General features: G+C 40.5%; 1 protein-coding gene across 1 annotated transcript in view; it reads left to right on the top strand.

Moving 5' to 3' along the window:
• The first annotated feature begins 8,483 nt into the window (after window positions 1-8,483).
• LOC150077643 (putative serine incorporator) overlaps window positions 8,484-25,726 on the top strand; it is a 190,232-nt gene continuing 172,989 nt past the window's right edge. The window contains exon 1 of the mRNA XM_090384811.1: window positions 8,484-8,574. Coding sequence (XP_090240937.1) covers window positions 8,542-8,574 — 33 coding nt within the window. The 5' untranslated portion in view covers window positions 8,484-8,541. The remainder of the gene's footprint in view (window positions 8,575-25,726) is intronic.

Genomic DNA, 25,726 nt, shown 5'->3' on the forward strand with positions numbered 1-25,726 from the left:
AAGCTATCAACTCCCACAACAAAGGATGGAGGTCCCTTCCACCACCTGCTGGTTAAAGGCAAATTTCCGCACATCTATCCTACATCTGTCTTTTCTCAATCTGAATTTACGCCCTCTCAGGTGATTATTCTGAGCAAGAGGAAGAATCCCATCGGCATTGAGCATGCTCAAACCATTCAAGGCTTTATACACCTCTATCAGATCATTTCACCGATGCCTAGTCTCCAGACACTGTTATTCGCAAAACTTAAGCTTTTCTTCGTAAGAGCAAACCTTTGTTCCATTCATTAATCTTGTTGCCCTCCTCTGTACTCGTTCCAGCAGCTCTACATCTTTCTTGAAATGAGCCCTCCAGACCTTTATACAATACTCAAGGTGTGGCCTGACCATTGCCTTATACAAGGGAATAACCGCCTCCTTATCCCCGCTAGAAAAATTCCTGTATAGCATTGACAAGACACCATTGACAACACATCTTGCAGCCCGTCTGCACTGCTCAGAGAACTCCATATCTGCCTGCACAATAACCTCCAGGTCCTTTTCATTCTCTACCATTGTCAGTGTTGTACCACACACTTGATACATTGCTCTGGAGTTGCTGTTTCCCATATGTAGTACTTTACATTTGTCAATGTTAAACTTCATTTGCCACCTCTCAGCCCATCTGCTCAGCCTTTCCAGATCCTGTTGCAGCAGCATAGCCTCAGTAGTGTCCGTAGCAACCCTGCCAACCTTTGTATCGTCTGAAAACTTGGATATTAAGCTTGATATACCATCATCAATATCATTTATAAATACAGAAAACAATAATGAACCCAAAACTGAACCATCAGGGACTCCACTAATAACATTAGTTCACGATGAGCAGTGTCCATTGATTACCACACTCTGTCTTCTCCCACTCAACCATCCCTTTATCCGTAGCAGCAATTTGTCTCCAATGGCACACTGCTCCAATTTCTGCTGCAGTCTTCCATGTGCAACAGTATCAATAGCCTTTCTAAGATCCAAATGTATAATATCAAAATTATTCCTTGCATCCAGTTATTTTGTGACTGATCATAGTATCCAATCAAATTGGTCAGGCAAGTCTTTCCCTTAACAAAGCCATGCTGTCTCTCTGAGCTATAACTGAATTCTTGTCTAGATGATCCTGCAGTGCTTCTTTAAACACGACCTCCATTAATTTTCCTGGAACAGAAGTTAAACTGGCAGGTCTATAATTACTTGTGTCGGTCTTTGATTCTCCTTTGTAAATTGGGGTCACATTTGCATATCTCCAGTCCATGGGTACCTCCCCTGAGCCCAAGGAAGCTCTCCTAATTATGGCTAAGGGTTTGCTTACTTCCTTTGCTGCCTCCTTTAATATAACTGGATAGATCCCATTCTAGCCTTTCTTGTGTTTATCTTCAACAATTTCTCCTCCAGTTTACTCTCAGTTATTACAAGATTATCTAGCTTACTGCCAGAACTGAATACACCTCTGGCATTCCCCTCGCTGAATAACTCCTCATGTGTGCATGTCGATGCAAATATTCATTTAGTTTGTTAGCTACCTGAGCAGGATCATCAACAGTTGAACCATGGATATCAAGTGGCCCAATCTGATTCATCCCCTTCCTTCTCAAATTTACATAAGTAAAGAACTCTTTGCTGTTTTTATTTGCATCCTTTGCCAAAGATTTCTCATAATTAGCATTAGCATTAGTAGAGGCATTTGATGCAAGAAAGCAAGCTTATGCAGCATCAGCCAAAAAAAAAAAAAAATAATAAATAAATAAATAACCACTTCCACTTCACCCCTCTGTTCGTTCGAAATACCTGTCCAGCTGAGCCTTAAATAATCTGCCTTCGCCTGCCTAACCTCCTTTGTAACTTGGTTACAGATCAACTGATATCTATCATAGGCGTCTGTGTCACATGTTAATTTATATGTATCCCATGCATTTTTCTTCTCTGTCATATCTCTCATTACTTCATCTGACGTCCATTTCGGCCTAAACCTTGAACAATATTTCTTAGTTAGTATGTAAAGCCTAGTAACTTCCAAGATAAGTTCTTTGAATGCTTCCCATTTTGAATTTTCTATTTGTAACTATTTGTTCTTTACTTATATAAACTCTAGAAGGAAGGGGATGAATCAGATTGGTCCACTTGATATTGATGGGTCAACTGTTGATGATCCTGCTCAGGTAGCTAACAAACTAAATGAATATTTTGCATCGACATTCACACATGAGGAGTTATTCAGCGAGGGGAATGCCAGAGGTGTATTCAACTCTAGCAGTAAGCAACAGAATCTTGAAATAACTGAGAGTAAAGTGGAGGAGAAACTGTTGAAGATAAACAGAAGAAAGGCACCCGGGTTGGATGGGATCTATCCAGTTATATTAAAGGAGGCAGCAAAGGAAGTAAGCAAACCCTTAGCCATAATTATGAGAGCTTCCTTGGACTCAGGGGAGGTACCCATAGACTGGAAATGTGCAAATGTGACCCCAATTCACAAAGGAGGATCAAAGGCTGACACAAGTAATTATAGACCTGTGAGCTTAACTTCTGTTCCAGGAAAATTAATGGAGGCACTGGTTAAAGAAGCACTGCAGGATCATTTAGACAAGACTTCAGTTATAGCTCGGACACAGCATGGTTTTCTTAAGGGGAAGTCTTGCCTGACCAACTTGATTGGATACTATGATGCAGTTACAAAAGAACTGGATGCAGGGAATAGCATTAGCATTAGCATTAGTAGAGGCATTTGATGCAAGAAAGCAAGCTTATGCAGCATCAGCCAAAAAAAAAAAAAAAGTAACATAAATAAATAAAAAGAACCACTTCCACTTCACCCCTCTGTTCCTTCGAAATACCTGTCCAGCTGAGCCTTAAACTTGTTTAGGCTATCAACTTCCACGACAAGGGATGGAAGTCTGTTCCACCCACCAACCACCCGCTGGCTAAAGGCAAATTTCCGCACATCTATCCTACATCTGTCTTTCCTCAATTTGAATTTATGCCCTCTCAGGTGATTTTTCTGAGCTAGAGGAAGAATCCCATCAGGATTGAGCATGCTCAAACCATTCAAGGCTTTGTACACCTCTATCAGATCACCCCGCTGGTGCCTAGTTTCCAGACACTGTAATTTGCAAAACTTAAGCCTTTCTTCGTAAGAGAACCCCTTTGTCCCATTCACCAATCTAGTTGCCCTTCTCTGTACTCGTTCCAGCAGCTCTACATCCTTCCTGAAATGAGGCCTCCAGGCCTGTATACAGTACTCTAGGTGTGGCCTGACCATTGCCTTATACAAGGGAATAATCACCTCCTTATCCCTGCTAGAAAAATTCCTATATATCATTGACAATACACCATGAGCTACTCTTGCAGCTCGTCTGCACTGCTCAGAGAACTTCATATCTGCCTGCACCACCACCCCCAGGTCCCTTTCATTCTCTACCACTGTCAGTGTAGTACCACAGAGTTGATACGTTGCTCTGGGGTTGCTGTTTCCCATATATAGTACTTTACATTTGTCAATGTTAAACTTCATTTGCCACCTCGAAGCCCATCTGCTCAACCTTTCCAAATCCTGTTGCAGCAGCATAGTGTCAGTAGTGTCCTTGACAACCCTGCCAACCTTCGTATCGTCTGCAAACTTGGACATTAAGCCTGATATACCATCATCAATATCATTTATAAATACAGAAAACAATAAAGGCCCCAATACTGAACCCTGAGGGACTCCACTATTAACATTAGTCCACGATGAGCAGTGTCCATTGATTACCACTCTCTGTCTTCTGCCACTCAACCATCCCCTTATCCATAGCAGCAATTTGCCTCCAATGCCACACTGCTCCAATTTGTGCAGCAGTCTTCCATGTGCAACAGTATCAAAAGCCTTTCTAAGATCCAAATATATAATATCAAAGTTATTCCCTGCATCCAGTTCTTTTGTGACTGCATCATAGTATCCAATCAAATTGGTCAGGCAAGACTTCCCCTTAACAAAACCATGCTGTGTCCTAGCTATAACTGAAGTCTTGTCTAGATGATCCTGCAGTGCTTCTTTCACCAGTGCCTCCATTAATTTTCCGGGAACAGAAGTTAAACTCACAGGTCTATAATTACTTGTGTCAGCCTTTGATCCCCCTTTGTGAATTGGGGTCACATTTGCACATCTCCAGTCAATGGGTACCTCCCCTGAGTCCAAGGAAGCTCTCATAATTATGGCTAAGGGTTTGCTTACCTCCTTTGCTGCCTCCTTTAATATAACTGGATAGATCCCATCCACCCCAGGTGCCTTTCTTGTGTTTATCTTCAACAATTTCTCCTCCACTTTGCTCTCAGTTATTACAAGATTCTCTAGCTTACTGCTAGAGTTGAATACACCTCTGGCATTCCCCTCGCTGAATAACTTCTCATGTGTGAATGTCGATGCAAAATATTCATTTAGTTTGTTAGCTACCCGAGCAGGGTCATCAACAGTTGACCCATCGATCTCAAGTGGACCACTCTGATTCATCCCCTTCCTTCTAGAGTTTACATAAGTAAAGAACTCTTTGCTGTTTTTCTTCGCATCCCTTGCCAAGGATCTCTCGTAATCTGCCTTCGCCTGCCTAACCTCCTTTGTAACTTGGTTACAGATCAACTTGTATCTATCATAGGCGTCCGTGTCACGTGTTAATTTGTATGTATCCCATGCATTTTTCTTCTCTGCCATATGCCTCATTAGTTCATCTGACAACCATTTAGGCCTAAACCTTGAACAATATTTCTTAGTTGGTATGTAAAGCCTAGTAGCTTCCACGATAAGTTCTTTGAATGCTTCCCATTTTGAATTTGCTGTTGGCAATATCATCAGTTGATCCCACTGTATAGAATTTAAATACTGTCTCAGTCCATTGTAGTCGCCTTTACGAAAGCAATACCCCTTCCCTTTACCCCTAATGGTAGTTACCTCTTTGAGTAACTCCCACTTCAGCACACTGTGATCACTGCCACCAAGTGGTTCATTTATCTGCAGATTCTTAATGCATGAAGAATCACTACTGATAATCAAATCAAGAGTATTACTCCCTCTAGTTGCCTCCCGAACATGCTGATGTAGAAAACAATCATCCAATAAATCCACAAAAGCCTTGCTACTGTGTGAGTGACCAGCCCCCAAATTCCAGTCAATATCTGGGAAATTAAAATCCCCCATTATAAGACTCTCCGATTTACTGGCCCACTCTATTTCTCCGAACAGTTTCTTATTATACTCATCAGAGTCATTAGGCCTATAGCACACTCCTACTCTCAATTTTGATCTCCCAATGCTTATGTCACACCAAACTGACTCGACACTGCACTGTCCAGCGATGTCGACTGGCTTCACTTCCTTGGATTTTATGTGTTTTTTAACTAATAGCATAACCCCTCCTCCCTTCCTATCCTGTCTATCCTTTCTGTAGACATTGTACTCCCCAAATTCCAGTTCTGCATTTCTTATATCTGTGTGACACCACGTCTCTGAAATCCCCACAATATCTGCCTTTGATGTTTTGAGCAATACCTCAAATTCATCAAATTTATTTACTAAACTCCTAGCATTGGTGTACACACAAGTATACATGCACCTGTTCTTTTTCTTAGCTACCCTAACACAACCCATGTGTTTACTTTTACCCCAATGATTCCCAGCAGTCTCTGAAATATCCTGCATCTTATTTTCCAGGCTGCGGCTCATTCCAATAGAAGCAGTGCAAGAATCACTTTCACCTCTGCCAGTGGCTACTGTTAATCTATTAGTCCTTGTATCCCCCCAATCTAGCAGTTTTCCGACCCACCTAACATTGCCTCGATAGCATCAGCAAACATTCTTGCACCCTTTCTATTTAAGTGTATCCCATCCCTGTAGTAGCAGTCTCTCCTGTTAACAAGTACAGACCAGGCTGAAAAAAATTCTACCCCTTGAGCCCTGCACAATCTTTCCAGGGCCGAATTGATTGACAGGGCTCTCATCATATACTCCCTCCTATCGTGTCTGGGCAGAATTGCTTTGATATTATATACTTGGATCTTAGAAAGGCTTTTGATACTGTTGCACATGGAAGACTGCTACACAAATTGGAGCAGTGTGACATTGGAGGCAAATTGCTGTATTGATAAAGGGGTGGTTGAGGGGGAGAAGACAGAGAGTGGTAATCAATGGACACTGCTCGTCGTGGACTAATGTTATTAGTGGAGTCCCTCAGGGCTCAGTGTTGGGTCCATTATTGTTTTCTGTATTTATAAATGATATTGATGATGGTATATCAAGCTTAATGTCCAAGTTTGCAGACGATACAAAGGTTGGCAGGGTTGTCAAGGACACTACTGACACTATGCTGCTGCAACAGGATCTGGAAAGGTTGAGCAGATGGGCTGAGAGGTGGCAAATGAAGTTTAACATTGACAAATGTAAAGTACTACACATGGGAAACAGCAACCCCGGAGCAACGTATCAACTCTGTGGTACTACACTGACAGTGGTAGAGAATGAAAGGGACTTGGGGGTGGTTGTGCAGGCAGATATGAAGTTCTCTGAGCAGTGCAGACGGGCTGCAAGAGTAGCTCATGGAGTATTGTCAATGATATACAGGAATTTTTCCAGCAGGGATAAGGAGGTGATTATTCCATTGTATAAGGCGATGGTCAGGCCCCACCTAGAATACTGTATACAGGTCTGGAGGCCTCATTTCAAGAAGGATGTAGAGCTGCTGGAACGAGTACAGAGAAGGGCAACAAGATTAGTGAATGGAACAAAGGGGTGCTCTTACGAAGAAAGGCTTAAGGTTTGCAAATTACAGTGTCTGGAGACTAGGCACCAGCGAGGTGATCTGATAGAGGTGTATGAAGCCTTGAATGGTTTAAGCATGCTCAATGCTGATGGGATTCTTCCTCTAGCTCAGAAAAATCACCTGAGAGGGCATAAATTCAAATTGAGGAAAGACAGATGTAGGATAGACGTGCGTAAATTTGCCTTTAGCCAGCGGGTGGTTGGTTGGTGGAACAGACTTCCATCCCTTGTGGTGGAGGTTGATAGCCTAAATAAGTTTAAGGCTCAGCTGGACAGGTATTTTGAACGAATAGAGGGGTGAAGTGGAAGTGGGTTTTTTTTTTTTTTTTTTGGGCTGATGCTGCATAAGCTTGCTTTCTTGCATCAAATGCCTCTACTAATAGGCCGCCGTAGCCTAGTGGTCAGGCGCGCGGGTGCATAAGTACACGTGCCTTGAGTGACCGGGGTTCAAGCCCGTGACTGCTGAATACGGTGCTGTTTCTTGTATTCTGTCTATGTTGTTAACTCCTCTGACTGTTTGGTCGTCCCGGAGTATAAACTGAAAATTTATTATTTATTAATGCTAATGCTAATGCTAATTTATATTAAATCAGATTGAGAGTATTGATTGAAAAGTTTGGTATTCTGAAAAAAAAAAAAAAAAAAGCCCCTGACTGCTAAATACGGTCGATCGGCAAACAACACTGAACATAAGTTAATGGTTTTGTTAACTGTAACCTGATAACTGTTCCGGGTTAACTGTAACCTGATAACTGTTCCGGGTTAACTGTAACCTGATAACTCTCGCTAATCAGGTTATTGTTAACCCGGATATCGGATTATTCTGTTCACTATTGAGTACTTTGAACGACACACGGGATTTACGTGTACTGTATTTAAAAATTTTAAATACACGTAATTTAAATACTATAAAAAGACAAAAAAAATTTATTTAAAAACTATAAAAAAGACGATGCAATTATCCGTCTACCAGATGGATAATTGCATTGTCTTTTTATAGTTTTTAAATAAAAACTCTACAGTGATATATGTTTTTTTTATTTTCATCAGCATTCCCTATATCATTAAAATTTCCATTTATTTGTGTTCTAATTTTTTTTTTAATCTTTTAGGGCTATCTTTTGCTTCAGTAAACCGGATGATCCCCTTCCCCCAATTAATGCGGATTAGCGTGGATATATTGTACTGTACTGCTATAACTTAATTAATTAAATCTCACATAGATGTAGATGAATATTTCACATTCCTAAAAAAGATAAATACTGTATATATATATTTTTTTTTTTTTTCACTCCTGATCAGCATACTCATTGAAAAATTTATTTAATAAAATAAATCAATAAACTTGGATTACAATATGGCCATTGTAATCCAAATGCTGAAATCTTTTACATCAACAACTTTCATCCTGTTTTCCCTAAGTTGTCTCCAGGTCAAGGATTTTCAAAAGGTGGCAGCTCCAGGTGGTTTAAAAAAAAAAAAAAAAAAGTAGTGTATATGTGAGCCTGAAATGAGAAACCGCGGCCTTTAAAAGTTAATAGCCTGTTACAGCACATGCTACATAAATCGTTGTGCTATATTTTCCAAAATACGGACTGACATTTCTACTGCTCGGGTTGCTAGAACTCGTTATAAAACATTCGTGTTAGAGCTCCCAGTTCGCATTTCCGGTTGTGTGATTAAGAATGTGTTAAAAAATTGTAATACTGTACTGTAATTTAAACAAAATGGGGATTTTGCTTAGTTTGTTCGCTGGCCAGGTAACGGCACTTTTATTTTCACTGTAATACGTAATACTATGAATATTTACTAAATATTACACAGCACATAATGCCATGTATTATTATTATTATCATTGCTTCATGCAAAATAATAGCCTTAGCTTATATTATTATTGAAAAGATGCACGTGTTCATTTGTAAACATGTCTGTGCTCAGCCAGTAATTACGCTGGTTGAGTGTAAAGTCATTCAACCGAAACTACACTCGTTTTCATTTCCCCCAGCAATACGAACTCCCTAAATATATGATATTAATATGCCAAAGTACGTGCCTCTAACCTGCCATAATGTCAAAGCTACAAAACACGTTCACATCAGGGTTGTCAACCGTCCGTAAAAAATTGCTAAAATTGGACGTTGCGTTTTAAATCCAATCGAATAATTTTCAGGAATTTACAGAATATGTATTATATATATTCTTTCATTTCACTCTCCTCTATGAAAGCATTACAACACCCTCTCTAATAATGGACATTGAAAATGGGAAATATACTCCCTTAATTATACCTTCTTGTGCAACAATTTAAGATTAACACAAAGTTACAATCACATGCTGCCTAAAAACTATACACTACGGAAAGAACTGTCAAAAGAACATAGGCATAGTTACTATCCCCCAATCCTAGAAGGCGCAATATGGCCAAAGTTGCTTTTGCAAAAAATGCAACAACCAACCAATCCTAGATAGCATTAGTAGAAGCATATGATGCAAGAAAGCAAGCTTATGCAGCATCAGCCAAAAAAAAAAAAACCATTCCCATTTCACCCCTCCATTCTTTCCAAATACCTGTCCAGCTCAGCCTTAAATTTATTTAGGCTATCAACCTCCACAACAAGGGATGGAAGTTTGTTCCACGAACCAACCACCCGCTGGCTAAAGGCAAACTTCCACACATCTATCCTACATCTGTCTTTCCTCAATTTGAATTTATGCCCTCTCAGGCGATTATTCTGAGCAAGAGGAAGAATCCCATTAGCACTGGGTGCTCAAACCATTCAAGGCTTTATCCACCTCAATCAGATCACCTCGCAGGTGCCTAGTCTCCAGACACTGTAATTGGCAATGCCTTTCTTCATCAGAGCAATTTTTATTCTCTGCCATTATGTCTCATTAGTTCATCTGACGCCGACCAGGTTAGCCAGGTGGGTAAAGTGACTGCCTGGCAACCCAAAGGTCATGGGCTCGAATCCCGCCTCGGGCTTGGATCAAAGTACTGCAAAAACATTGGGAGGTGCATTATGGCCACAGAAGCTGATGCACCAACAACTACCAAAAAAAAAAAAAAAAAGTTCATCTGACATCCATTTAGGCCTAAACCTTGAACAATATTTCTTAGTTGGTATGTAAAGCCTAGTAGCTTCCAAGATAAGTTCTTTGAATGCTTCCCATTTTGCATTTGCTGTTGGTAACATCATCAGTTGGCCCCAAATTATAACAGTATTCAAATTATAGAATTTGAATACTGTCTCAGACCACCATTGTCACCTTTACAAAAGCAAAAACCTTTCCCTTCACCCCTGATGGTAGTTACCTCTTTGAGTAAATCCCACTTCAGCACACTGTGATCACTGCCACCTAGTGGTTCCTTTATCTTCAGATTCTTAGTGCATGAAGAATCACTGCTGATAATCAGATCAAGAGTATTACTCTCTCAAGTTGCCTCCCAAACATGCTGATGTAGAAAACAAACATCCAATAAATCCACAAAAGCCTTGCTAGTGTGTGAGTGACCAACCCACAAATTCCAGTCAATATCTGGGAAATTAAAATCCCCCATTATAAGACTCTCTGATTTACTGGCCCACTCTATTTTCCTGTAGAGTTTCTTATTATACTCATCAGAGTCATTAGGCCTATAGCACACTCCTACTCTCAATTTTGATCTCCCAATGCTTATAACCCCAGGCTCACATCTGGTGAGTATGGGCTTCACACACCCAGTGTCCTGAGCTGGATATCATAATTCTTCCTTTTCTTTTTGATTCCCTTCTACTTCTCTCTCTCTCTCTCTCGGGGTAATTCAGAAATTTTTTTTTTTGCCTGGTGCAGCATAAGCCCCAGGCTTCCTGACACCATATGGTTAATAATAATGTCACACCAAACTGACTCAACACTGCACTGTCCAGCAATGTCGATTGGCTTCACTTCCTTGGATTTTATGTGTTTCTTAACTAATAGTATAACCCCTCCTCCCTTTCTATTCTGCCTGTACTCCCCAAATTCTAGTTCTGCATTCCTTATATCGGTGTGACACTACGTCTCTGATATCCCAACAATATCTGCCTTTGATGTTTTTAGCAATACTTCAAATTCATCAAATTTATATACCAGACTCCTAGCATTGGTGTACACGCAAGTATACATGTTCCTATTCTTAGCTACCCTAACACAGCCCATGTGTTACTTGTACTGCAATGACTCCCAGCAGTCTCTGAAATATCCTGCATCTTATTCTCCAGGCTGCGGCTCATTCCAATAGAAGCAGTGGAAGAATCACTTTCACCCCTACCAGTGGCTACTGTTAATCTATTAGTTCTTGTATTCCCCCCAAGCTAGCAGTTTTCTGACCCATCTAACACTGCCTCGATAGCATCAGCAAATACTCTTGCATCCTTTCTATTTAAGTGCATCCCATCCCTGTAGAAGCAGTCTCTCCTGTTAACAAGTACAGACTAGGCCGAAAAAAATTCTACCCCTTGAGCCTTGCACAATCCTTCCAGGGCCGAATTGATTGACAAGGCACTCATCATATACTCCCTCCTATCGTGTCTGGGCAGACACTTTCAAATTCAACCCTAATTCATGCCTGTTTTTCAACAGTGACCTGTACTTGTTAAGTAATTCCACCAGTCTCCTACTCTTAATATCATTAGTGCCAACATGTACAACAATATCACCTTTTGTGCCCTTATCCACTGTACAACGTCATCAACCTTTGCCCCTGGCAGACATACCCTGGTCCTGGTCCACCTATCCTTTTTACGTACCATGTTCCCTGTTTCCCTGACAACAGAGTCTCCAACAACTACTAGTTCCTGTGGGACCGGTGCATTCTGCCTTGGAAGTTGCCGTAATGTTGCGTGATGGTCAAGTGCAAGCTCTGGCTTTGATGGCGGCAGCTGAGAGCTTGATGGGCCTCTCAATTTAGATCCTTCGAGGGCATCCACCCTGTCCTTCAAACTCTCATATAAGCCCATAACAACGCTGAGTTGTCGCCTCATTTCCTCACACTCCTTACATCATGCACACACAAAGACATCCCCCTTGACAATATCATGTCCCATACCTGATTGCTCCACAAACATTAAGCAAGCAGTGCATTTTAAAAGGCTGTGATTCAGAGGGCAACTGCCTCCCTCAGTTCTCCCCTGAGTCACAGCAATCCCATTAGCTTGAGCCTTTTGCTTTGCTGCTCTTGTCTAAGTCATGATTTTGATTCAATTTCAATAAAATTTCAATTCCAGTACAAAATTATAACCCTAAACCTGTATCCCAACGCAGTTATAACACTATATATCTATATATTTATTTCAGTATCGAGTATTATCTCCGAGTCCGATATATAACTTCCGTATCAAGTTATGTATTAATTAATTATGTTAAGTTTGCAAAATCTAAGTCATTATATGTATTTAGTTAAAAAGTACAATTTAATTGACAGTGAAGTTTAACAAGATTAATAAATATTTCTGATTAATTGATAATATTATATACTATTCCATACTAAGCTAATGCTATCTAGTTCGGGATATAAAGAATCGTATAACAATGGTGGAAAGTTACAAACGGTAAATCTACGGACACTTAAGTATTAATGAACTTCCAAAATCTCGCTGTGTAAATTCAGAATAAACCAAAGATCTTGTCTAGGTCTATACGCTACTTATAGAAAATAATTAAATATAACAATTAGTCAATTAAGCAGCTAAATATACCAAAAAAAAAACTTTGTTTGTCGGAGCTGCAAAACTTGTAAAACACGTGGATTGGATACCCTTGCCAATTTTAATACCCTTTGGCAATTTTAACTATTTATTATTGATTAATTGCTGGGAGGCTGAATTGCCATTCTTTGGATAGTTCTGCGCATTTCGAATACTTTCTGTGTGAAATATGCAAATGCTTTATAATTTGATTCTTCTATGGTGAACAGATGTTTTTCTTCCCTGGGAATGTGTGCCCTGTCTTCACTCCCGCCACAGGTGCAGTTTGGGTTATGTCAGGCCTAAGGAGGTTAGTTTCGCCTTTAGGGAGCCATGACCTGTCAATGTAAATGTTGAAAAAAGTCCAAGGGCATACCACTTAGGTGGCTTTGGGCAAAAAATTGCCACCCATGGTAGAAACCGTTTGGTAACCAGACCTCTGGTTTCCTGCTCCCACTTTGTTTGCCCTAGCTCATGGAGCTTTGTGGCTATTCTTTTTTTTTTTTCATCATTGAAGGTGTTGGCTAACGCTAAAAATTCTGTGGGTATGCCCTTTTTAAATCTATAATATAAGCCTCTTTTGGCTACTTCCAGGTAAAGTGGGAGAGCTCTGGCCAGCAGCTGTAGTGCAGGTGTGCTTACTGTGCGACATGCTCTGGTAATAGTGAGTAGTATTGTCCTTTGTATTGATTCTAATTTTTTCCTATTTCTTACTATGGGCGAGCAGGTGAACCACACACCGGCTCCATAGGTGATAATAGGTAGGAATATTGCATGGTATATGATTGCCAGGGTCTTTTTCTTGAGCCCCCCAGTCTGCTCAACTGATCCTGGCAATCTTACCTGCATAATTTCTCATTTTCTTCGCCAAGTAGATCAAATGGGGGTAAAAAGTTAATTTTGAATCAAAGACCACTCCAAGATATTTTAGTTCTGATAACATTTTTATAGTGGTTGTGTTAATTTTGATTTGTGTCACAGGTGCAAATTCTTATGTCCAAATTGCCTTTTAAAAGTATTTGTTTGGTTTTTTTCAGGCGATATTTTGAGCATGTGCATTTGTGCCCACTCCAGCAGCTGCAAGAAGGCAGCATTTGATCTTTGCTCTACAACCACTTGCGTGTTACCATTTACAAGGAAAATAATGTCATCTGCAAAGGCTAGGCTTTCTACGGGACCGAGATCCAAGGCCAGAAATTCATCCAGAACAATGTTCCAGAAGAAAGGGCCGAGGATTTAACCCTGCAGGCAGCCTTTATTCATAGGGCATGTCAGTTCCTGGAACCTTGTGCATACTGAGACACTTCTGTCTGTAAGGTAGCTGTTTATTACCTTATAGAGGTTTTGTGGGGCATTTCCTGGCGGAGTCTCCTAAGGACACTAGGCCACCAGAGTGAGTCAAGTGCCCCAGCAAAGTCAATGGAAATTGCCGGCATATATTTCTCCTCTGAGTTTTTAACTGTTGTCAGTAGGTGGTGCATGGCATCCTCCATAGAGTTGCCCTGCTTAAAACCATACTGATTGTTACAATGTAAACCTGCTTCTGTGTAGTACTGAGCTAATCTGCTATATATTAGTCTTTCATATATTTTCCAGGCGCCTACGTAGCCAGGTAGGAAGGAGCAGCAGTGCGTAGCACACGCTTCTTGATTAGACCGGGGATCGAGCCCGTCACCACCAAATACGGAGGATGTGGAAAGGTCAAGGAATGACCACCGCATATCCCTGGAGCAATATGGCCTTAGTTGCTAATGCTCCTAAAAAACTAAACAACATGTTTATCATATATTTTCCCTAGTACAGGGAGTAGGGCTATTGGTCTATATGATTTGGGATCAGTAGGCGGTTTCTCGGGGTTTTTGAGAATTAATCTTAACACAGCTTTTTTCCATATTTTTGGGAATATACCTTGTCATACAGTTATGATATAGTGCTATTAATTTTTCTGGTGTTATTTCCACTATTTTTTTGATAATCTCAACTTTTAAGAGATCAAAATCTGGCATTTATTGTTTTTGGTTTTAGATAGTGCTATTTCTAAGTCTTGTATAGTAAACAGAGGATCAATATTGGCATTGTCATATTCATAAATCCACTCTTGCTAGCTGTTTGTGGGACTGGAACTAAAAAGTTTGAAGAATGTGTTTAATTCTTCAGTGCCTTGGATCCAGATGGACAGAATGCCATCAAAATAGCTTAGAAAAAATTTAGTTTGAAAGGATGTTTTTCTCAGAAATTCTTTTTCAACATTGGATATGAACATTTCTGCAAGAAGACTTCATTACTTATGTAAACTGTAGAAGGAAGGGTATGAATCAGATTGGCCCACTTGATATTGATGATCTGATACTGATATTGCATATACATTCACACTGAAGAATTCTTTGGGGAAAGATATAGCAGAAGTTTATCAAACTCTTAACAGAGAACTAGATTATTTTGTGATAAATGAAAGGAAAATATAAGCAAAAACTTTTGAAGCTAAGAATGAAAAAGGCACCTTGAATGGATGGGATATTATTATTATTATTAGCCATATGGTGCAAGGAAACCTGAGGCTTATGTTGCACCAGCCAAAAAGAATTCCCAAGTTACCCTGAGAGAGAGAGAGAGAGAGAGAGAGAGAGAGAGAGAGAGAGAGAGAGAGAGAGAGAGAGAGAGAGAGAGAGAGAGTGTCAGAAGTAGAAAGGAATTACCAAGAAAGAGAAGAATGGTGATATCCAGCTCAGGACCCTGGGTGTGCCAAGCCCATACTCACTAGATGTGAGTCCCTGGGGTATGTTAAGGGAGGCAGCAAAGGGGGTAATCATTAGCATTATAATTAGTAAAGGGATATAAGGCAAGAAAACAAGTTCATACAGCATCAACCAATAAAAAAATAAAAAAATCCTTCCCATTTCACTCATACATTTGCTCCAAATGTTTGTCCAGTTCTTCCTTGAATTTATTTAAACTATCAATTTCCACAACAACAGATAGATGCTTTTCAGCAGTCAACCACCCGCTGGCTAAAGGCAGAATTCCATACATCTATTCTATAACTGTCTTTTCTCAATTTGAATTTGATCACCTTGCAGGTGCCTAGTCAGATGAAGGGATGAATGAGATTGGTCCACTTGATATCGATGGTTCAACTGTTGATGATCCTGCTCAGGTAGCTAGCAAACTAAATTAATATATTCTGCATCTACATTCACACATAAGGAGTTATTCAGGGAGGGGAATGCCAGAGGTGTATTCAACTCTGGCAATAAGCTAGATAATCTTGTAATAACTGAGAGTAAAGTGGAGGAGAAATTGTTGAAGATAAACATAAGAAAGGCACCTGGGGTGGATGGAATCTATCCAGTTAGATTCCATCCACCCCAGGGTTGTTAATGACACTAATGACAGTACACTGCTGCAACAGGATCTAGAAAAGTTGAGCAGATGGGCTGAGAGGGGGAAAATGAAGTTTAACATTGACAAATGTAAAGTACTACATATGGGAAGCAGTAATCCCAGAATAACGTATCAACTCTGTGGTACCACACTGACAGTGGGGGTAATTGTGCAGGCAGATATGAAGTTTTCTGAGCAGTACAGACGGTCTGCAAGAGTAGCTCATGGTGTCTTGTCAATGAAATACAGGAATTTTTCTAGCAGGGATAACGAGGTGATTATCCTCTTGTATAAGACAATGGTCAGGCTACATCTTCAGCCCATCTGCTCCAGGTCTGGAGGCCTCATTTTATGAAGGATGTAGAACTGTTGGAACGAGTACAGAGAAGGGCAACAAGATTAGTGAACAGAACAAAGGGTTGCTCTTACGAAGAAAGGCTTAAGTTTTGCAAATTACAGTGTCTGGAGACTAGGCACCTGCAAGGTGATCTGATTGATGTATAAAGCCTTGAATGGTTTGAACATGCTCAATGCTGATGGGATTCTTCCTCTTGCTCAGAATAATCACCTGAGAGGGCATAAATTCAAATTGAGGAAAGATGGTTGTAGGATAGATGTGCGGAAGTTTACCTTTAGCCAGCGGTTGGTTGATTGCTGGAACAAACTTCCATCTGTTGTTGTAGAAGTTGATAGCTTAAATAGATTCAAGGCAGAACTTGACAAACATTTGGTGTGAGGGGATGTGTGAAATAAGGGGTGTTTTTTTTTTTTTTTTTTTTTGGCTGATGCTATATAAGCTTGCTTTCTTGCATCATGTGCCCTTGCTAATGCTAATCTCCATATGTTGCAATTGGCAGAACTTAAGCCTTTCTTGATAAGAGCAACCCTTTCTTTCTCCCACCAATCTTGTTGTCTTTCTTTGTACTCATTCCAGCAGCTCTACATCCTTCCTAAAATGAGGCCTCCAGACCTGTATGCAGTGCAGTGCAGTACTCAAAGTGTGGCCTGACCATTGCTTTATAGAAGGGGATAATCACCTCCTTATCCCTGCTAGAAAAACTCCTGTATATCATTGACAAGACACGGTGAGCTAATCTTGCTGACTGTCTGCACTGCTCAGAAAATTTCCTATCTGACTACACAATTACACCCAGATCTTTTTCACTTTCCACTATCCTGAATGTAGTACCACAGAGTTGGTATGTTACTCTAGGGTTACTGCTATCCATATGCAGTACTTTGTATTTCTCAATGTTAAACTTCACTTGCCACCCCTCAGCTCATTTGCTCAACTTTTCCAGATCCTGTTGAAGTAGCATACTGTAACAACCCTGTCAACCTTCGTTTCATTCTCAGACTTGGATGTTAAACCTGATATACCTTCTTAAATATCATTGATAAATACAGAAAACAATGAGCCCAACATGGACCCCTGGGGGACTCCACTAATAACATTAGTCCACAAAGAACAGTGTCCATTGATTACAACTCTGTCTTCTCCCACTCAACCATCCCTTTATTCTTAGCAGCAGGTTGTTCTTAATGCCGTACTGCTCCAATTTGTACAGTAGCCTTCCATATGCGACAGTATCAAAAGCTTTCATGAAATCCAAGTATATCATATCAAAATTATTTTTTGCCTCTGGTTCCTTTGTGTCTACATCATAGTATCAAATCAAATTGATCAGATAAGATTAACAAACCCATGCTGTGTCTGAACTATAACTGCAGTCTTGTCTAGATGCTCCTGCAGTGCTTCTTTAACCAGTGACTCCATTATTTTCCCTGACAGGTCTCTAATTACCCTTGTCACCCTATGATCTCCCTTTGTGAATTGGAGCTATATTTGCATGTCTGCAGTCTGTGAGAACCTTCCGAGTCCAAGTTGCACTCACAATTATGGCTAAGGGTTTGCTTACTTCCTTTGCTGCCTCTAATATAACTGGATAGATCCCAACCACTCTAGGTACCTTTCTTATGTTTAACTTCTCTTAGCATAATATGAGAGCAACTTTCGATTCATTACGGGTTCCTGTGTACTGGAAATGTGTGAATGTATCTCAAATTTATAAAGGAGGATGGAAAGCTGACATGAGTAATTGCTGACCTGTTAGTTTGACTTCAAAGAGGTAACTACCGTCAGGGGTAAAGGAAAGGGTTTTTGCTTCCGTAAAGGGGAGTACAGTGGTCTCAGACAGTTTTTAAATTCTGTACAGTGGGATCGACTGACGATGTTACAAACAGTAAATTCTAAGTGGGAAGCATTCAAGGAATTAATCGTGGAAGCTACTAGACTTTTCATACCGATGAAGAAATATTGTTCAAGGTTTAGGCCTAAATGGTTATCAAATGAACTAATGAGACTCGTGACAGAGAAGAAAAATGCATGGGATGCATATAAATTATCAGGCGACGCAGAAGCCTGTAGCAGATATAAGCTAGTCTGTAATCAGGTCACAAAGGAGGTTCGGCAGGCAAAGGCGGATTACGAGAAATCTTTGGCAAAAGATGCTAAGAAAAACAGCAAGGATTTCTTTACTTATATAAACTCTAAAAGGAAGGGGCTGAATATGATTGGTCCACTTGACATCGATGGTTCGACTGTTGATGATCCTGCTCAGATAGCAAACAAACTGAATGAGTATTTTGCATCTACATTCACACGTGAGGAATCATTACAGTTTGAAAATGGAAGAAGGTTATCAAATTGTAGCAGTGTGCTTAATGATTTTGTAATAACTGAGAGCAAAGTGGAGGAGAAATTGTTGAAGTTAAACATAAGAAAGGCACCTGGGGTGGATGGGATCTATCCAGTTATATTAAAGGAGGCGGCAAAGCAACTAAGCAAACCCTTAGCCATAATTATGAGAGCATCCTTGGATTCAGGGGAGGTTCCCACGGACTGGAGATGTGCAAATGTATCCCCAATTCACAAAGGAGGTTCGAAGGGTGACACGAATAATTACAGACCAGTTAGTTTAACTTCTGTTCCGGGTAAAATAATAGACTCACTGGTTAAAGATGCATTGCAGGATCATCTAGACAAGACTGCAGCAATAATTCAGACACAGCATGGGTTTGTTAAGGGAAAGTCTTGTCTGACAAATTTGATTGGTTATTATGATGTGGTCACAAAGGAACTGGATGCAAAAAATAATTTTGATATCATATACTTGGATTTCAGGAAAGCTTTTGACACTGTTGCGCATGGAAGACTACTGTACAAATTGGAGCAGAATGGTATTAAGGGTAAGTTGCTACAATGGATAAAAGGATGGTTAAGTGGAGAAGACAGAGGGTGGTAATCAATGGGTGCTGCTCTTCGTGGACTAATGTTATTAGTGGAGTCCCACAGGGTTCGGTGTTGGGTCCACTGTTTTGTATATTTATCAATGATATTGATGAAGGTATATCAGGCTTAATGTCGAAGTTTGCAGATGACACGAAGGTTGGCAGGGTTGTTAATGACAGTAATGGCAGTGTGCTACTGCAACAGGATCTAGATAATTTGGGCAGATGGGCTAAGAAGTGGCAACTGAAGTTTAACCTTGACAAATGCAAAGTACTGCATATGGGTAGAAGTAACCCCAGAGAAACGTACCAACTGTGTGGTACTACACTTAAGGTGGTAGAAAATGAAAAAGACCTGGGAGTAATTATGCAGTCAGATATGAAGTTTTCTGAGCAATGTAGACAGGCTGCTAGGGCAGGTCATGGGGTTTTGTCAATGATATATAGGAATTTTGCTAGCAGGGAAAAGGAGGTGATTGTCCCTCTGTATAAGGCAATGGTCAGGCCACGCCTTGAGTACTGCGTACAGGTCTGGAGGCCTCATTTTAGGAAGGATGTAGATTTGCTTGAGCGTGTACAGAGAAGAGCAACATGATTGGTGAGGGGAATGAAGGGATACTCTTACCAAGAGAGGCTTAAGTTCTGCAAATTGCAGTGGCTGGAGACTAGGCACCTGCGCGGTGATCTGATTGAGGTCTATAAGGCCTTGAATGGGTTGAGCACGCTGAATTCTGATGGGATCCTCCCACTTGTTCAGAATACGAACCTACGGGGACATAAGTTCAAATTAAGAAAGGATAGATGTAGAATAGATGTGCGGAAATTTGCCTTTAGCCAGCGGGTGGTTAATTGCTGGAACAAATTTCCATCTGTCGTTGTGGAAGTTGATAGGTTAAATAAATTTAAGGAGGAACTGGACAGGCAATTGGAGGGTATGGTGTGATTTTTTTTTTTTTTTTTTTTTTTGGCTGATGCTGCATAAGCTCCTACACTTGCTTTCTTGCATCAAGTGCCACTACTACTACTACTACTACTACTACTACTATTCCCCTCACCAATCATGTTGCTCTTCTCTGTACATGCTCAAGCAAATCTACATCCTTCCTAAAATGAGGCCTCCATACCTGTACGCAGTACTCAAGGCGTGGCCTGACCATTGCCTTATACAGAGGGACAATCACCTCCTTTTCCCTGCTAGCAAAATTCCTATATATCATTGACAAAACCCCATGACCCGCCCTAGCAGCCTGTCTGCACTGGTCAGAAAACTTCATATCTGACTGCACAATTACTCCCAGGTCTTTTTCATTTTCTACCACCTTAAGTGTAGTACCACACAGTTGGTACGTTTCTCTGGGGTTACTTCTACCCATATGCAGTACTTTGCATTTGTCAAGGTTGAACTTCAGTTGCCACTTCTTAGCCCATCTGCCCAAATTATCTAGATCCTGTTGCAGTAGCACACTGCCATTACTGTCATTAACAACCCTGCCAACCTTTGTGTCATCTGCAAACTTCGCCATTAAGCCTGATATACCTTCATCAATATCATTGATAAATACACAAAACAACAGTGGACCCAACACCGAACCCTGTGGGACTCCACTAATAACATTAGTCCACGAAGAGCAGCACCCATTGATTACCACCCTCTGTCTTCTCCCACTTAACCATCCTTTTATCCATTGTAGCAACTTACCCTTAATACCATTCTGCTCCAATTTGTACAGTAGTCTTCCATGTGCAACAGTGTCAAAAGCTTTCCTGAAATCCAAGTATATGATATCAAAATTATTTTTTGCATCCAGTTCCTTTGTGACCACATCATAATAACCAATCAAATTTGTGAGACAAGACTTTCCCTTAACAAACCCATGCTGTGTTTGAATTATTGCTGCAGTCTTGTCTAGATGATCCTGCAATGCATCTTTAACCAGCGACTCCATTATTTTACCCGGAACAGAAGTTAAACTAACTGGTCTGTAATGATATCAACAAGGGTATATTAGGCTTAATGTTTAAGTTTGCAGACCATACTACGGTTGACAGGGTGGTTAATGACAGTAATGACGGTATGCTATTGCAACAAGGTTTAAAAAAATTAGGCAGATGGGCTGAGAAGTAGCAGTTGAAGTTTAATATTGACAAATGGAAATTACTGCATGTGGATAGCAGTAATGTCAGATGAACATACCAACTCTGTGACACTACTCTCATCTTATGGGAAAATGAAAAAAAGACTGGGGGGGGATGAATGCATTCAGATAATGAATTTCTACAAGCAGTGTGGGAGGGATTATCTCATTCTACAAGGCAGTGGTTAGGCTGTGTCTTGAGTACTGCATACAGGTCTGGATGGCTCATTTTAGGAAGAATGTAGATCTGCTGGATGTAGAGAAGGTCAATGATTGGTGAAGGGAACAGAAGTGTGTCCTTACCATGAAAGGTGTCAGTTCTGCAGGTTAGTATTGTCTGGAAACTAGGCACGTGCAAAGGGGTTTTAAGGCTTTGAATGGATTGAGCATGCTCAATGCTGATGTCATTCTTCTTCTTGCTCACATTATGCTCAGGAGGGTTCATAAATTCAAATTATAGTAGGATAGTTGTGCGGAAGTATGCCTTCTGGAAGTGGGTGTTTGATTGTTGCAACGAACTTCCATCTGTTGTTCTGGAAGTGCGTAGTTTGATAAATTTAAGCAAGAACTAGTTAAATTTTAGGTGATGTGGAAACTTTTTTTTTTTTTTTTTTTTTGTTGATGCTTCATAATTTTGCTTTCTGCATCATTTTCCGCTACTGATACTATCATCTTCAATATGATTTGGGCTAGCTTCATGAATAGTTGGAGAAATGGAAGTTTCATTTTAATGCTGCCAATTAAGGAAAATAATATCCTCTGATTAACTTGTACACTATTGGAGGAAATTGAGTTGAAAGAAATAAATGAGCAGAAAACCTGAGTGTTATGACACAGTCAGACACGAAGGTTACTATGTGGTGTAAGTAGGTGGTCTTGAAGGTATTTGTTGTCTCATTAGCATTAGCAAGGGCACGTGATGCAAGAAAGCAAGCTTATATAGAATCAGCCAAAAAAAAAAAACACACACCCTTCTCATTTCACCCATTCACTCGCTCCAAATGTTTGCCTAGTTCTGCCTTGAATCTATTTAAGCTATCAACTTCTACAACGACAGCTGGAAGTTTGTTCCAGCAATCAACCACCCGCTGGCTAAAGGCAAACTGTCTACAACTGTCTTTCCTCAATTTGAATTTATGCCCTCTCAGGCAATTATTCTGAGCAAGAGAAAGAATCCCATCAGCATTGAGCATGCTCAAACCATTCAAGGCTTTATACACCTCAGTGAGATCACCTTGCAGGTGCCTAGTCTCTAGACACTGTAATTTGCAAAACTTAAGCCTTTCTTTGTAAGAGCAATCCTTTGTTCCATTCACTAATCTTGTTGCCCTTCTCTGTACTCATTCCAACAGCTCTGTATCTTTCTTAAAATGAGGCCTCCAGACCTGTATACAGTACTCAAGGTGTGGCCTGACCATTGACTTATACAAGAGGATAATCACCTCCTTATCCCTGCTAGAAAAATTCCTGTATATCATTGACAAGACACCATGACCTACTCTTGCAGACCGTCTGCACTGCTCAGAAAACTTCATATCTGCCTGCACAATTACCACCAGGTCCTTTTCACTCTCTACCACTGTCAGTATAGTACCACACAGTTGATACATTACTCTGGGGTTACTGCTTTCCATATGCAGTACTTTACATTTGTCAATGTTAAACTTCAGTTGCCACCTCCCAGCCCATCTGCTCAACTTTTCTAGATCCTGTTACCACAGTGTACAGTCATTATTGTCATTAACAACCCTATCGACCTTCATATCATCTGCAAACTTGGACATTAAGCCTGACATAACATCATCAGTATCATTAATGAATACAGAAAACTACAATGGATCCAACACTGAACCCTGGGGGACTCCACTAATATCATTAGTCAAAAAAGAGCAGTGTCCATTGATTAGCACTCTGTCTTCTCTCACTCAACCATCCCATTATCCATAGCAGCAATTTGCCTCCAATGTCACCCAGTCCAATTTGTGCATCAGTCTTCATTGTGCAACAGCATCAAAAGCCTTTCTAAGATCCAAATATATGATACCAAAAGTATTCTTTGCAACCAGTTCCTTCGTAACTACATCATAGTATCCAATCAAATTGGTCAGACAAGACTTCCCCTTAACAAACCCATGCTGTGTCCGAGCTTTAACTGAAGTCTTGTCTAGATGATCCTACAATGCTTCTTTAACCAATATATCCATTAATTTTCCTGGAACAGAAGTTAAACTAACAGGTCTATAATTACATGTCTCCCTTTTATCCTCCTTTGTGGATTGGGGTGGCATTTGCACATTTCCAGTCCATGGGTACCTCCCCTGAATCCAGGGAAGCTCTCATAATTATGGCTAAAGGGTTTGCTTACTTCCTTTGCTGCCTCCTTTAATATAACTGGATAGATTCCATCCACCCCAGGTGCCTTTCTTATGTTTATCTTCAACAATTTCTCCTCCACTTTACTCTCAGTTATTACAAGATTATCTAGCTTACTACCAGAGTTTAATACACCTCTGGCATTCCCCTCCATGAATAACTCCTCATGTGTGAATATAGATGCAAAATATTCATTTAGTTCATTAGCTACCTGAGCAGGATCATCAACAGTTGAACCATCGATATCAAGTGGACCAATCTGATTCATCCCCTTCCTTCTAGAGTTTACCTAAGTAAAGAACTCTTTTCTGTTTTTCTTTGCATCCTTTGCTAAAGATTTCTCGTAATCTGCCTTTGCCCGTCTAACCTCCTTTGTGACTTGGTTACAGACCTACTTTTATCTATCATAGGCTTCTGTGTCACCTGTTAATTTATATGTATCCCATGCATTTTTCTTCTCTGCCACATGTCTAATTAGTTCTTCTGACATCTACTTAGGCCTAAATCTTGAACAGTATTTCTTAGTTGGTATGAAAAACCTAGTAGCTGCCAAGGTTATTTCTTTGAATTCTTCCCATTTTGAATGGGAAGAATTCAAAACATCATCAGTTGGTCCCACCATATAGAATTTAAATACTGTCTCAGTCCATCGTAGTCGCCTTTACGAAAGCAATAACCCTTCCCTTTACACCTGATGGTAGTTACCTCTTTGAGTAAATCCCACTTCACTACACTGTGATCACTGCCACCTAGTGGTTCCTTTATCTGCAGATTCTTAATGCATGAAGAATCACTACTGATAATCAGATCAAGTGTATTACTCCCTCTATTTTAGCATTAGCATTAGCATTAGCATTAGTAGAGGCATTTGATGCAAGAAAGCAAGCTTATGCAGCATCAGCCAAAAAAAAAAAAAAAAAAAACCCACTTCCACTTCACCCCTCTGTTCGTTCAAAATACCTGTCCAGCTGAGCCTTAAACTTATTTAGGCTATCAACTTCCACGACAAGGGATGGAAGTCTGTTCCACCCACCAACCACCCGCTGGCTAAAGGCAAATTTCCGCACATCTATCCTACATCTGTCTTTCCTCAATTTGAATTTATGCCCTCTCAGGTGATTTTTCTGAGCTAGAGGAAGAATCCCATCAGCATTGAGCATGCTCAAACCATTCAAGGCTTTGTACACCTCTATCAGATCACCTCGCTGGTGCCTAGTTTCCAGACACTGTAATTTGCAAAACTTAAGCCTTTCTTCGTAAGAGAACCCCTTTGTCCCATTCACCAATCTAGTTGCCCTTCTCTGTACTCGTTCCAGCAGCTCTACATCCTTCCTGAAATGAGGCCTCCAGGCCTGTATACAGTACTCTAGGTGTGGCCTGACCATTGCCTTATACAAGGGAATAATCACCTCCTTATCCCTGCTAGAAAAATTCCTATATATCATTGACAATACACCATGAGCTACTCTTGCAGCTCGTCTGCACTGCTCAGAGAACTTCATATCTGCCTGCACCACCACCCCCAGGTCCCTTTCATTCTCTACCACTGTCAGTGTAGTACCACAGAGTTGATACGTTGCTCTGGGGTTGCTGTTTCCCATATGTAGTACTTTACATTTGTCAATGTTAAACTTCATTTGCCACCTCGAAGCCCATCTGCTCAACCTTTCCAAATCCTGTTGCAGCAGCATAGTGTCAGTAGTGTCCTTGACAACCCTGCCAACCTTCGTATCGTCTGCAAACTTGGACATTAAGCCTGATATACCATCATCAATATCATTTATAAATACAGAAAACAATAAAGGCCCCAATACTGAACCCTGAGGGACTCCACTAATAACATTAGTCCACGATGAGCAGTGTCCATTGATTACCACTCTCTGTCTTCTCCCCCTCAACCACCCCTTTATCCATAGCAGCAACTTGCCTCCAATGCCACACTGCTCCAATTTGTGCAGCAGTCTTCCATGTGCAACAGTATCAAAAGCCTTTCTAAGATCCAAGTATATAATATCAAAGTTATTCCC

The sequence above is a fragment of the Mastigoproctus giganteus genome, chromosome 11 (assembly GCF_048544385.1).
Source record: "Mastigoproctus giganteus isolate SK-2022 chromosome 11, ASM4854438v1, whole genome shotgun sequence".
In the NCBI taxonomy this organism is placed as follows: Eukaryota; Metazoa; Arthropoda; class Arachnida; order Uropygi; family Thelyphonidae; genus Mastigoproctus; species Mastigoproctus giganteus.